The sequence below is a fragment of the Hypanus sabinus genome, chromosome 3 (assembly GCF_030144855.1).
Source record: "Hypanus sabinus isolate sHypSab1 chromosome 3, sHypSab1.hap1, whole genome shotgun sequence".
NCBI lineage: Eukaryota > Metazoa > Chordata > Chondrichthyes > Myliobatiformes > Dasyatidae > Hypanus > Hypanus sabinus.
The window spans coordinates 39,809,332-39,823,852 of NC_082708.1; the positions used below are offsets into that span (position 1 = coordinate 39,809,332).

Consider the following 14,521-nt stretch of genomic DNA (forward strand, 5'->3'; position numbering starts at 1 on the left):
ATTCAAGCCATTTACATAACCGGAAATTCCAGTGTCATATTTTTGCTAGTGTGCATATTATTAATATAACAGAGATTGCTATTGAGTTTTGAATGATCGTTTCAATATATTCTTGGCATTAGTCTAATGTCACACAATTTTTCTTTAATGAATGGTGCAGATAACAGTAGTTTTCCTTATTTAAAAAAAAGGAAGCAGCAGAAATATATTTCCAAAGGTCAGCTTGTGTACTTGCTCTGAAATATTACTTTAGTTATTGTAGCCTGCATGTGAACATGTTGAATTAGAGAGGAAAGCAGCTTAATTGAAGTATCTGAATTCCTTGACATGCTTTCATTTGCTTAACTTCCCTTACCCATAAGAGGATGTTAATTGGAGTTTCTGATGTGACATTTGTCAGTGTTTGTTTCTGTCCGTGCAGGTACTTCAAGTGTTGCGAGAGCATGGAGTGCGACATTTGATGAGCTCATCGGTAAACACATCGAAATGTTCTGCCGTCAACATATGACCATGAGAGCCCCGAGTATATTGGCAGAGTATCCCGATATCTTCGCTGTATTTATAATATTGCTGCTAACAGGCATGTACCCTTTTTGTGTAGTCTTATTGAGTTAGCTACCTCAACGATGGAGAGACTGGACTTAAGCAATATATCCGTCTGTAATTACAAATGCACCTGAAGGGGCTTGTCCAGATGTTCAGGATTCTGTTAATTAATAATGTTGTATGGAAATTAAGGAAAGGTTTTTTACATTTGCAAACATTGCATTCGTGTATCTGTATTGTAGACCCTGCTGTATTGTCACTGCAGGCTTTGGTTGAACCAAGCGAGACTAATTTACTTAGTTGTTCGTGCAGTGGAAGTTTGTTTTCATTCTGTCCATTCCTGCTCTTCTTCTCTCCCTCCCCCCTCCTCCCCTTGGCCCTTCAAGCTGAACCGCCCAAGCAACCCCTGATTTAACTTTGGCTTACTTACTGGACAATTCACAGCTCCATTTAACCTACTAACCAGTGTCTCTTTGGACTGTGTGGGGGAACCGGAGCATCTGAAGACAACCACGCATTCAATGTGTTGGAACGTTCAGACTTCTTCCAGATGAAGCCGGAGCTAAGCTCCAGTCTCTGATATCCCGAGCTGTAATAGCATCACACGGACAGCTGTGTTACCCTGGCACCAGCTACCATGCCTGTGCAGCAGGCAGTTCACTAGTAATTGCCTCCGGGATGATGATGAGCCTCTGTTTCCTCTTGGTAAAGTTGCTTCCATGGTGCTGTTAAAGCTGGAGTTCCTGGAGTTTGACTCTGTGTGACTCTACTTGACCCGTTTCAAAGCCACTAATGCAAAGATAGAAAAGTGCCTTTGGCTTTATACTTCATTCCCTCCCCCAACTTTAAAAAGGCTGTGGGTGAAGCTGCAGTTGGATCCACCCGGTGAGTTTCCTGTTTATACATTATGCCATGAAACCTGCCGCTCTGCTGGTTCCATTGGACTGAAATCAGTGTGAGATTGGGCTTTTTTTGTACCCGGTTCAAGTCTCAATAGTATCCTTGATTTCCGTTAAAAAGCAGAACAAGGTGTATGAACTAAGCAAGTCAAGTCGGATCTGTAGACTAGGAAACCACTGAATAATTTGATGATTATGTAATTTCACCCTGTTGCTGATATTCCTTTGGTTACACTCATTGCTCCGCCACCTTCTCGGCAATTCAGTTGAACTCGTTTTCCCTCTTTTTCAGTTTTGAGAAATAATCTTTGACTTGAAACATGAATTGACTTTTCTCCTCCCACAGGTTCTGCTTGACTGGCTGAGTTCTACTAGCATTTCTGTTTTGGTTTTCGATTCCTACAACTGCAACTTTGTTTTCCAAAGTCTCCATGTCAAGAATATCACAATTTAAGCTTTTAGAAATTACATTAGTTGTGGCCTTTTTTTTGGATGTACATTTCATTTATATGTAGGTGTTCAGAAGGATATGAGAAATGTATTTCTGGTTAATTTTCAACCTTGTAGCACGTTTCATAGTCATGTTAGGTTTAACATTCAGAATTGTTATATTTATATCTGGCCTTTTGACAAATGATTTGCTATCAGAGAGCTTGAATTGAACAGCTTAAAACTTAAACCTTTCTCAGAAGATATTTTTTAAGCAATGTTATTATTTTTATATAAAAGCCCATACTTAAGCTGCCTGTCTTCTTATTTGTTCAGGGTTATTATCCTTTGGCGTGAAAGAGTCTGCAATGGTGAACAAAGTCTTCACTTGCATCAACATACTTGTGCTGTGTTTTGTCATGCTGTCTGGTTTTGTAAAAGGTTCGCTGAAGAACTGGCAGCTCAGTGAAGCCACCCTGATAAATGGGACAAACGGTACTGACTGGGAGAAGTGAGTACAGAAATACCCATTTTCACAATGATTAACTTGGAAGTACTGGAGTGTTCTGGTCTGCCATATCAGTGACACTGATGAGCAGATGGGAGATGTCGAGGAGGAGCAAGCATGAGGGATTGAATGCTACAGATGCCAGCAGGGAAATGTATAACCAATGTGAGAGGTGAAACAATCTGTTAACAATAAACTGGAGAGAGAGGAAATATGAATTACAGTATACAGAGCCCACAAGTGAGGATACTACAGCAAGCTAGTGACAGACCAAAGAAGGTGACATCAGGAAACTGGAATAAATTAGCTGGAGTTGGCTTCACGGTAGTATAGCAGTTAGTGCGATGCTATTAAAGCTCAGGGCTTCAGAGGTCAATTTCAACATCATCTGTAAAAAGTTTGTGTGTCCTCCATGCAGAGCTTTCTCTGAGTACTGCGGTTTCTTCTCTCAGTCCAAAGACATATCAGCAGGTAAATTGGTCTGTGATTAGATGAGGAGTTATATTGGAGTTTTCTGGGTGGTGCAGCAGGAAGGGATAATTCTGCACTATTGTTAAGTAATAAATAAAATAAAATGTATTGCATTAGATAATCTCATGACTAAAATTCATTGGGCAAAAGTTGACGGCAATTCTAAAAGATCTGTTAGGCAGGTTTCAGTGGGCCAGTCAGTGCCTTGTTAAGAGACATGGAGCTGGGAAATTTTTCCACAGTAGCTAGTACGATACTGAACAGGCCTTGCATACGTGAATGTGTGGGGGAGGGGGAACACTTTCCTTTATTCATGTTACCATCGTGAATCTATCAGAGGACATCTGAGAGAGTAAGTTTTGAGACTGCGGAGAAAAAGTTCAATGAGTTGGATGACAATGATCTAACTGGGGGGTAGTCTATCCAGGGAGTTGGCCTATCAGTGGTCTATCTGGGAGGGGTGGTCTGACGGTGGTCTATCTGGGAGGGGTGGTCTGAGGGTGATCTTTCTGGGGGGTGGTCTGACGGTGGTCTGTCTGGGGGGGGGGAGGGTAGTCTGACAGTGGTCTGTCTGGGGGAGGTGGTCTATCTGGGGGTGGTCTGGCAGTGATCTATCTGTGGAGTGGGGTCTATCATTTGTCTCTCTGGGGGGGTGGTGGTGGTCTGTCATTGGGATCTGAATGGGAAAGGGAAGAGAATGTTGTTGATTTGGCGGTGTGAACACAGAATAAATGTGTTGGCTGGGGTTAGATTTAACTGAACACTGGAATGGGCCTTGTGGGTTGAGAGATGAGCAGCTTTGGTCGTCTGTTGGCTAGTGGTATAGTTGGTACTGTTACCCCTTGAAATATATATAAAGGTGATAAAAGCAAGCAGGTAATAATGTTCAGCTCTTCCTTGTTGGGAAATTGTGAAGCCCCTTTTTACCAGGTGTCTCTAGAGATGCGGCTCGTTAACCCCTTGCTAATGGCCACTGGACTCAACAGTGAGAAAACCACCTTTCTCAAACTCCATACATCTAGGTTCAGTATGACTTGTGTCCGACCAAAACCGGGAAGTTGGGATGTCTCGACCACCCAAACCCTGACCTCTGTATAGATACCGCACCTGTGCGATTAGCTGTCAGCAAGAAATAACAGATTGTACTCTGCACACAGTTATGAAGAACGTATATTTACAAATGTCAGATTTATCAAACAATTAGTAGGAAAATATAAAAAAGGGTCTAGTCCAGTTAACCCAATCCAAATGTGCACACAAGCTGGAGCTCATCTTGCAGTTGTCTTTAACTCACGAGCTGGACACACCACCTTCCGAATGTCGTTCAAAATCCATCTCGAACAAGTGGACTCCCCCACGGGAATATTGGTCCTTCCTCCTCAAAACCATTCATCTGCATCAAGCATTTTGTGCGACAGGGATGGCATCCTCCCCATCTTCCCTCCAGTCTTCTCCTAGCTTCTGGCAAAAAGACCTCGACCCACTCCAGTGTCCATCACAGAAACCTCTAGAACCTCCCCCCAACTGCACCATCCTGATTGGCTGACGCAATATTCCTAAATTGAACATAGCTCCTTATCTTTAGCTCAAACCCAAATATGCTAAAAGCAAAACAGACTGCTAAAACAAACTACGTACAGCATAGCAGAAAAAATATCAGCCAGGGCGTTATATTTGATTAACAAACAATTAAATTTTATTATGCTGTTGATTAAACAATAAGTATCCAATTTACTGGTCATTAGGTTCAGAATGACTGAATAAACACAGCTGTTTGTTCTACCCACTAGTTCAGCCACTCACTCACCACCCTATAGTTCCCAGCATCATATCCCCAGTTTTGCATTTACCACCTTAAGCAAAAGGCTGTTAAGTTTAAACAAGCTTATACATTTGTTTATTGTACAGGCCCCTGCTACTCCTGCCAGTTTGGAGATCTCTTTTCAGGACTGCAGGAACATAGATTTCTGAGCTCTGATCACAGTACACTCATGTGAACTTTCTTGGTACATCTGTTTAATATTCTTGTTGGCTTGAATTGAACACAAGATATGACATGACTAGAGATCTGTGCAGCTTTCGGTGGGTTTGAAGGAGTGGGGAAATGGAGCCCTGTTTGGTTTAATGGGAGCGAAGCAAACAGCAACTTTTGAGCAGGTGCTGAACCATTGGAATTTCTGCGCAATAGGATAGCAGAATTTGGAATTTTGTTTAACAGTTAAATGCTCTGCACAGCTGTTATGTTACTCAGGATTCCAGACTGCTGATACACTAAATTAAATTCCTTGTTTTTCTCTTGTAGTGCGACTAAAGAAGAAAATAAATGGAATTATGGTGCTGGGGGTTTTATGCCCTATGGATTTACAGGTGTGCTTTCAGGGGCTGCCACCTGCTTCTATGCCTTTGTTGGATTTGATTGTATAGCCACTACAGGTGAGATGAAATGTTCTGAAACTTCGGCATCTTGATAAACCAAACCATTCCACTTTGGGTGATCATTAACTGGCTGCAAATTTCTGATCGCTATCGGAACAAAAACTGCCCTTGTTTAGAACCATTCACTGCTGTACGATGTACTATCTATTAGTAAGGCACTGACAGTACATGCTGTAAACACTTAAGTTATAGGCATTAATGCCCTGTCTTATAGGCTGTGAAGAATTCACGAGTGGTTAGTTGCATCTTGGAGTAGAAATTTCTCCTTGTTATATGATCTAAATGTGTGAAGTAGTAACACAGGCATGTTTGAACAAAGAACAGTACTGGTCCATGGTGTTGTGCTGACCTTTTAACCTACTCGCCTTGGTAGCGTAGGGGGTTAGCGTGACACTGTTATAGTTTGGGCCACCAGAGTTGGATTCCGACATAATCTGTAAGGAGTCCGTGGGTTGTCTCCGGGGAATGCGTGGTGTTTCTCCAGGTGGTCTTGTTTTCTCCCACAGTCCAAAGGTGTACGCTGGGAGGTTAATTAGTCATTGTAAATTGGCAAGAGTCTAAAATTGGGGTTTGTTGGGACAGGAATGACCTGTTCACACTGTATCTCAAATAAATAAAAAAAAATTAAGAGCATCTTAACCCTCCCCTCCATTTTTCTATTGTCCATGTGCCTGCCTAATGTATCTGCTCCTCCTCCCAACACCCCCGGCAACACATTCCATGCACTCACCTGTCTGTGTATAAAAATAAACTGGCCTCTGACATCTCCTCCATATTTCCTTTGACATCTCCTCTGTACTTTTCCTCCAATTTCTTTGGAGCAAATTATGCCCCCTTATACTGGTTATTTTCACCCTATGAAAGAGTCTCTGGCTGTCCACTTAATCTAAGCCTGTGATCATCTTGTACACCTTTATCCAGTCACTTTTTGTGTTCTTTCAAATTCCAAAACATATGTTTTTAGGAATCAACCTTAAGCCTTTCCCAATTAGTATTTTATTTCTTTCTGAAACGTTATTATAGAATCACAGCACAATATCAGGCCCTTCAGTCCAGTTGATCCATGCCAACCAAGATGTCCATTCCAAGCTTGTCTTATTTGCCTACGTCTGGCCCATATCCTTCTCACCCTTCCCTATCCATGTACCTGTCCAACCCCGTGTTAAAAGTGTCACAAACACTTCCTCTGACAGCACATACCACCTAGTGTGTTTATTTGGAACAAAAATGCTGCCCCTCAGGTTAATAATAAATCTTCCTCTCTCATCTTAGGCTTATGCCTTCTACCCCAATGTTCATGGAGTACCTTGCTCATCTCCTGTGGCTCCGTACCTGAATTTTCAGTTCGGTTTATTCTCTCCCTAGTTACTCTATTCCCCGTACCTGAATTTTCAATTGGGTTTATCCTCTCCCTAGTTACTCTATTTCCCGTAGCTGAATTTTCAGTTCGGTTTATCCTCTCCATAGTTACTCTATTCCCCGTACCTGAATTTTCAGTTCAGTTTATCCTCTCCCTAGTTACTCTATTTCCCTTAAACTCTTTAGATTCTCCTCTTATTTTTTCTGCCAAAGCTATCATCTTAAGATTTGGATCTATGAAGCTTTACCACAGTAATTACTTCAGTAATTTAATAATTTCTTAAATTAATCAATGATACCCACACCTTTTGGGAACAAGATACTGCAGATGCCTCACCCTGAAATGTTGACTCCGTGGATCAGGGGTGGCAAACATTTTCGTAAGTGTATGCCCAAATTGACGATCTTAGTTATCTTAAATAGCTTTTGCATCCCATGATAATTGTGAGCAGAGATTATCATTGATTAATAAATTAGTAATAATAATTATGGATTTTTTAAGGAAAAAAGTTTGAGCCCTGTTGTTTATTTGTATTAATAAAAGTATAACAGATTGAAATAATGAAGCATTTTAAAAAGCTTGTTCAGAAATTAACATTAAGGTGGCACTTTTTGTAAGAGACATTGCACAGAAATAATATTCCAAGGTATTATGAATCTCATTTCTCCCTTCACTTTGTATTTTAGGTGAGGAAGTAAAAAATCCGCAGCGAGCCATCCCCTTTGGAATCGTTGCTTCCCTTTTGATCTGTTTTGTTGCCTATTTTGGAGTGTCGGCTGCTCTCACTTTGATGATGCCGTATTACTTACTGGACAAGAACAGCCCGTTGCCAGTCGCTTTCAAATACGTGGGATGGGATGGGGCAAAGTATGCTGTCGCAGTTGGCTCACTCTGTGCCCTCTCCACCAGGTACTTGGACAATCTTTTTCCTAAACCGCTCATTGCTTGCTTGGATGCAGAAGGATACAAAAGTTTTCTTTTAGAAATATCGACATTTAATCTGCACGAATTACTAAGTAATCATTGTGGGCATGGACAATTCACAAAGAAACAGCTCAATAATTTGTACTTGATTCGAATTCACTGGCACTTATTTGCTTCGTTACAGATTGCACTTCCTCTATTTAAACACATGTTCATGTAGTCAAGACTTTGAAATCAGTTGAACCATTTGGCCAAGTTGGCACTGCATTTGTTATTTAGTTTTTTTTTTGTGTTTAGGACATCTAGTATAACTGTACTTTTTAGTACATGTTCTTGAACGTTTGGTGTTAGCTAAGTGATAGAGAATTGGCAAGTACAAATTGCAGTCAAATTCTTAAATTCGGGCTTTTTTCAGCACACTTCTCGTATGAAATGTTGAGACTTGCCGTTGAAGGTAAATCTTGCAGCTTCCTTCCAGAGATGTGTTGCATAGAGCTTTGTAGCATTTGAGCGCACATCAGGAATTAAAACGCGGGGCTCGGCGTGTTTGACATGCTGCACGTTGTTGGGTGCTTCTATGAATGGAAACAATTTCTCTTTCCTTTTATAATGAGTCTGCAGATAATTGGGCAGTAGTTAACACCAAGAGTTACCTAGTGCACATCTTCCCTACTATACCTGTGTTCATTTGTATAGGATATTTGCAGTTATAGATTGGTGGCATTGATTGACATTGCAGTCATGTTTGCCTTTCTGTTGAGCAGACCTGTAACAGGCCACTTACTTCCTACACAGCTAGGCCTCTCTCAGCATCCGGCTTACGGTGCCTGGTAAATTGTTGCAGAAGATTATGCTGATTCATTGTGTGATTCCATTGCCCTTGCTATATATAGTTCAGAGTCAGGTTTAATATCGTTGGCATATGTCGTGAATTTATTTTTCATTTTGCAGTAGCACTACATTGCAATATACAATAATAAAATTATAAATTACAAGTGTATATATATATCTTAAAAAATCTAATTAATTAATTAATTAGTGCAAAACAAGAGGGGAAAATACTGAGGTAGTGTTCATGGGTTCATTGTCCATTCAGAAATCTGATAGTGGAGGAGTAAAAGCTGTTCTTGAAACATTGAGTGTGCTTCTTCAGGCTCTTGTACCTGCTCCTTAATGGCAGCAATGAGAAGGCGGCATGTCCTAATAATGGAGGCCACCATTTTGAAGTATTGCCTTTTGAAAGTGTCCTGGATGCAACTTGTATATAAAAAAAAACCAAATTAAATATACTTATTTATAGTTTATTATTATATATTGCAATGTATTGCTGCTGCAAAGCAACAAATCTCATGATACATATGCCAGTGCTTTAAAACCTGATTCTGGTTTGACCTCTGCTCTGTACTGGGACGCAGACCAGGAGAGTGAAGACTTGTTCTCCCACTGGATGCTGCTCTTTGCATTCAGAAAGTCAACTTTTTTGCACATTTCAAATCTTGCGGCAACACAACATAGGAAGTGACCTTCAGTTCAGAATAATGTGACTTTAGTCTCAGCATTAGTGATTCTAATACCACAGCCCCACAATCCCTATCACTAACTCGCTCTTGTGTCAGATTTCAGGTACTTTCAGTTTTTTTCTCTGTATAATCCTTTATAAAAACAAATGCTGGAAAGGATTAGCAGGTCAGGTAGTATTTGTGGAAAGAGAAAGTTTTTTTTTAACCTGTCTCTATACAAGTGGGTGTAGTTTACTTTGAGTGTGTTGCAGGAAATCTCTCCTTGCTCCATGTACAAAACCAAGGACATCAGAGTCACGCCAAAGGACTAGAGCTCAAAACATTTGACTTTCTCCACAGCTGCAGACTGGCCTGTTCCTTTTCCTCCTTTGCAAATTATCAGTATCTGCAATTCTCTTTCCCCTTTAAACCCACTTTTCTTGAATGGGAAACTTGCTGAGTATAAATTTCTGGGCTGACTTTGCAGGGTAGTACTTCAGGGTTTGCTGATGAGGTGAGTCTTCTGGCCCCTCTCCTGCATCTTTAGTAGTAGAGCAGGGAAATTATCCCTGGTCTCCTGTCTCCTGTCCAGTTTTATCCCTCAACTCTGATAGGTGTGGTTATATATTCATTAACACATCACTTTTTTTTTACAATTTGCTACAATGCTATGCTTGAAGTTGTTGAAAAGTCAGTGTTTTCAATTATAGATTGAATTATTCTCAAATGCTGCTATAATCTTTAATTGCTTGCTCTGACTCTGTAATGGGCTCAAATTCCTATGCGTAGAAGATTGATTTGCATTTCCCTCGCAGTTGCAGATTTCATCTTCTGCCTTCCATTTTACACCTCTAGAAATGGTCATTGCATAGCCAATCGGTCACATCTTCTGAGCTTTAAATAACCAGTGTTGTGTCATCTTGACATTGTGGTCTAGTGTAGAGAGCTTTCTTCAGTGCATAGCTTCCTGGAAAATCTGTGTCTGTTTTGGAACAGTATGATTCCTGTATGATTGTGGAGGGATAGTGCAAAAAAAAATGTGCTGCTTATTCTGTACGTGATTGGTCTAGAGTCACTGAGGACCAGCACAAAGATGGACTGCAGGATTGAATGTCAGTGTGCCAGTCTTGTTTTAAACTGCAGCCTGACCACCACAATGGAAAAGTACTTTAATATGGCCCTCGTGCTGGTTGTCTAGTGGATCCTTCAGTTTCTGCTTGAGGTACAAGCCATTTTCACTGAAAGGTGAAAAAGCAGCTTTAAAGTCTCAACTCTGTTTTACGATTGTAGCAGCGTGCAAATGATGCACCCCCACCCCCGCAGTGCGGCCCGGGCACAGTGTGGACAATGGTGACCCCAGTGCGGCCCGGGCACAGTGTGGACAATGGTGACCCCAGTGCGGCCCGGGCACAGTGTGGATAATGGTGACCCCAGTGCGGCCCGGGCACAGTGTGGACAATGGTGACCCCATTGCGGCCCGGGCACAGTGTGGACAATGGTGACCCCAGTGTGGCCCGGGCACAGTGTGGACAATGGTGACCTCAGTGCGGCCCGGGCACAGTGTGGACAATGGTGACCTCAGTGCGGCCCGGGCACAGTGTGGACAATGGTGACCCCAGTGCGGCCCGGGCACAGTGTGGACAATGGTGACCTCAGTGCGGCCCGGGCACAGTGTGGACAATGGTGACCCCAGTGCGGCAGGAGTGCTGATATTTTTGTAACTTCAGCAATTCCTGTTCTGGGACTGAGATTGGGCGTATAACATATTGTTTCACTAAAAGGAGGAGGACCACTATTTATTGTCCGGGTTGTGACCATTGTAAATTGACTGACTTAAAATTAATGAGATTTAAAATTTAAAACACATTCTTTTTCTGCCCAATTTTGTTATCCAAATGTCTGAAACCTCTGCAGTACTGAGGTCCTGAGCTTTCCTCAATTGCTGTACTCCAACATTAGGTCAAAGTTCTTGAAGAGCAATCCATTCTTTATATATAAAGTCTGTTTACAAGTTTGGTCACTTTTCTTTGGTACCGCGTAAAATGAAAGCTGTCATTATATTTGATCAAGTTTCCTATCTCTGAGTAGCTTATGGATGATTTATTTTCCACAAAGTGAAGAAATAATCTGTAGTTTCCTAAATGAGGCATTTAACTTGTGTTTAGTTTCAGTGTAACAGCATAAAATAAAAGAACATCCCCTAATTGCCGCTGTGTTCACCTAAAGTACCAGAGCATTTCATGCTGTCTGACCAGCAAGATGACAATTTTCAGCACATTTGAGAATATTTATTTTGAGCTCAGTAATGTATTTTAACATTCCTGTGGCTGTTTCAGGGATGTTGTTTATAATTATTTGCTTGTAAGTGATAACACAATACTAACATAGGGTGGACTGTGTTTCTCTGTTAGTCTTCTTGGCTCCATATTTCCAATGCCGCGTGTAATTTATGCGATGGCAGAGGATGGGCTGCTGTTCAGAGTGCTGGCCCGAATCAACGAAAGGACCAAAACGCCACTGATTGCCACATTGGTCTCAGGGGTGGTAGCAGGTAAGGATTTATCACAAACAAAAGTGTCAGGGGAAGTGAATGTATTGTGCCAAATGTGTGATTTCATGGTCTCTGGTTCAGTGGAACTGCTAGGAACATTTCCCCATCACTGTGTGCAGCGGCTTGCCCCCATCTCTCAGAGTCACTCGCGGAGTGAATGAAGCATTTGATCTGTAAGTTCTCCCTTAGCTCGCTGTGAAGCAATGTCCGCTTTGGTATTTCTTTACAGCTGTATCAGAGCAGTTGTCGGCGTGCACACGTTCACATTTTGCTACTTGGCTGGGTGTCACACCCGTCACAAGCACATTCTCTAATTTGGATTGCCTGGATATCAGACTTAAAAACTAATATTAGAATTATTGCAAAAAGTGGAAAAAAGTCAAGTGGTTCCATCCTATCAGAGTCCTGAAGCAATTTGGTATCCATGTGTTTACTTTCCCTGTAAAGTCAAATCATACTGTCTCACAATCACCATCTCCCTTGCAGCTTATTAGGTTCACTGATCCCCTTGCCACGGATCTTGTTTGCAATGGGGCGGGATGGTCTGCTGTTCAGATTTTTGTCGCGTGTAAGTGAAAGAAAAGTCCCAATAGTTTCAACCATTGCAGCTGGGTTACTCTCTGGTAAGCACTGAATTAAGTTCTCAGTCTGGACTGCAGTGGATTTTTGAGTGAATAACATTGCATTGTGACTGCGCAACTAACCTGTGTAAGTATGCAGATAACGCTTATAACCAGAATTTGTGCGTGATAACTTTTGACTTTATTCATATTAAAGATAAAAATCCCTATTGTATTTTCCCTTGAGATTAGCTTCATTCTAGGCAGAATTCTTTAATAGAACAGAAAAGTCTGCCCTTTGATTTCACAGATGCAGCCAGTGCCTTTAGCTGGTATCAGTAAGGACACTTACAACTGGTGAACCCTCCCTCTAGAATGGGTGGGAAAATCTAGTCTGACAAGCTCAATTTCCCTTCAAACAGTGATAGTTTAAAATATCAGGGATTCTTAATTTCTAGCTACTTGTTTGGGCTTTTGAACTGACTGATTAAGTTACTTTTGTCCTTTGTTAAAAGTTTGCATATTGTAATCTTTTGTGGGTTGGCTACGTGTTGCTTATGGTTAACCACTTGGGATTGGTGTTGTTTATAATTTTTTTTCCAATGCACATGGATGTAGTGAATATTTTCCTTATAGTACTAGTTGGTGATCAAACTTGAATAAAAGTAAATCTTTGTGGAAAATGTGACTGCATACTTCTCGTGAATCTAGGTTGTACTTGCTGCTTCAGTTGGATGTCAATTGTAAAAACTGCCTTCTACTGAAGAGCAAGTGACTCATTTGATAGTTCAACCAACTCCACAACCAAAAATACCTTTGCTCTTTTTCAGATGGCGACATTGCATAATGTCTGTTTGGTTGATAAACTGAAAATAAAATTAAAAAAAAGAATAATTGTGCAAACTATGAGATGTCTCAATAAGAAAGAATGCTTATACAAACCCCATTTCCAGAAAAGTTGGGATATTTTGCAAAGTGCAATAAAAACAAAAATCTGTGATGTGTTAATTCACGTGAACCTTTATTTAACTGACAAAAGTACAAAGAAAAGATTTTCAATAGTTTTACTGACCAACTTAATTGTATTTTGTAAATATACACAAATTTAGAATTTGATGACTGCAACACACTCAACAAAAGTTGGGAGAGAAGCATGTTTACCATTGTGTTACATCTCTTTTCCTTTTAATAACACTTTTTAATCGTTTTGGAACTGAGGATAGTAATTGTAGTAGATTTGCAATTGGAAATTTTGTCCATTCTTTCTTGATGTAAGACTTCAACTGCTCAACAGTCCGTGGTCTCCGTTGTCTGATTCTCTTCTTCATAATGCGGCATACATTTTCAATAGGAGACAGATCTGGACTGGCAACAGTCCAGTCAAGCACACGCACTCTGTGTCTACAAAGCCACGCTGTTGTAGCCCGTGCAGAATGTGGTCTGGCATTGTCCTGCTGAAATAAGCATGGACGTCTCAGGAAGAGACGTCGCCTTGATGGCAACATATGTCTCTCTAAAATCCTAATATACGCCTCAGAGTCAATGGTACCTTCACATACATGCAACTCACCCATGCCGTGGGCACTGATTTACCCCCATACCATCACAGATGTTGGCTTTTGCACCTTTCGCTGATAACAATCAGGATGGTCGTTTTCACCTTTGGCACAGAGAACTCGACGCCCGTTTTTTCAGAAAACTAGCTGAAATGTGGACTCATCTGACCACAGCACACGGTTCCACAGTCTTTCAGTCCATCTGAGATGAGCTGGGACCCAGAGAACTCGCTGGCGTTTCTGCATAGAGTTGATGTATGGGTTCCTCCTTGTGTAATACAGTTTCAAGTTGTATTTCTGGATGCAGCGACGGACTGTGTTAAGTGACAATGGTTTTCCAAAGTACTCCCGAGCCCAGGTGGCTATAACTGTCACAGTAGCATGACGGTTTCTTAGGCGGTGCCGCCTGAGGGCTCAAAGATCACGCGCATTCAACAGTGGTTTCCGAGCTTGCCCTTTATACACTGACACATCTCTGAATTCTCTCAATCTTTTCACAATATTATGTACTGTAGATGTTGAAAGACCTAAATTCTCTGCAGTCTTGTGTTGGGAAATGTTCCTTTTGAACTGACTAACAATTCTTTCACGAATTTTGGCACAAAGGGGTGAGCCACGACCCATACTTGCTTGCAAAGACTGAGCCTTTGATGGACGCTACTTTTATACCCAGTCATGATACCTCACCTGCTACCAATTAGCCTGCTTAATGTGGAGTCTTCCAAACCGGTGTTACTTGAATATTCCGCGCACTTTTCAATCTTCTTTTAACTCTGTCCCAA

General features: G+C 41.2%; 1 protein-coding gene across 4 annotated transcripts in view; it reads left to right on the forward strand.

Annotated features, from left to right (window-relative positions):
* LOC132391220 (high affinity cationic amino acid transporter 1-like) overlaps positions 1 to 14,521 on the forward strand; it is an 83,863-nt gene that overhangs the window by 34,270 nt on the left and 35,072 nt on the right. For all 4 annotated transcript variants that reach the window (XM_059964127.1, XM_059964128.1, XM_059964129.1 and 1 more), the window contains 5 exons: positions 422 to 580; positions 2,211 to 2,385; positions 5,156 to 5,286; positions 7,336 to 7,558; positions 11,484 to 11,623. In XM_059964127.1, coding sequence (XP_059820110.1) covers positions 422 to 580; positions 2,211 to 2,385; positions 5,156 to 5,286; positions 7,336 to 7,558; positions 11,484 to 11,623 — 828 coding nt within the window. The remainder of the gene's footprint in view (positions 1 to 421; positions 581 to 2,210; positions 2,386 to 5,155; positions 5,287 to 7,335; positions 7,559 to 11,483; positions 11,624 to 14,521) is intronic.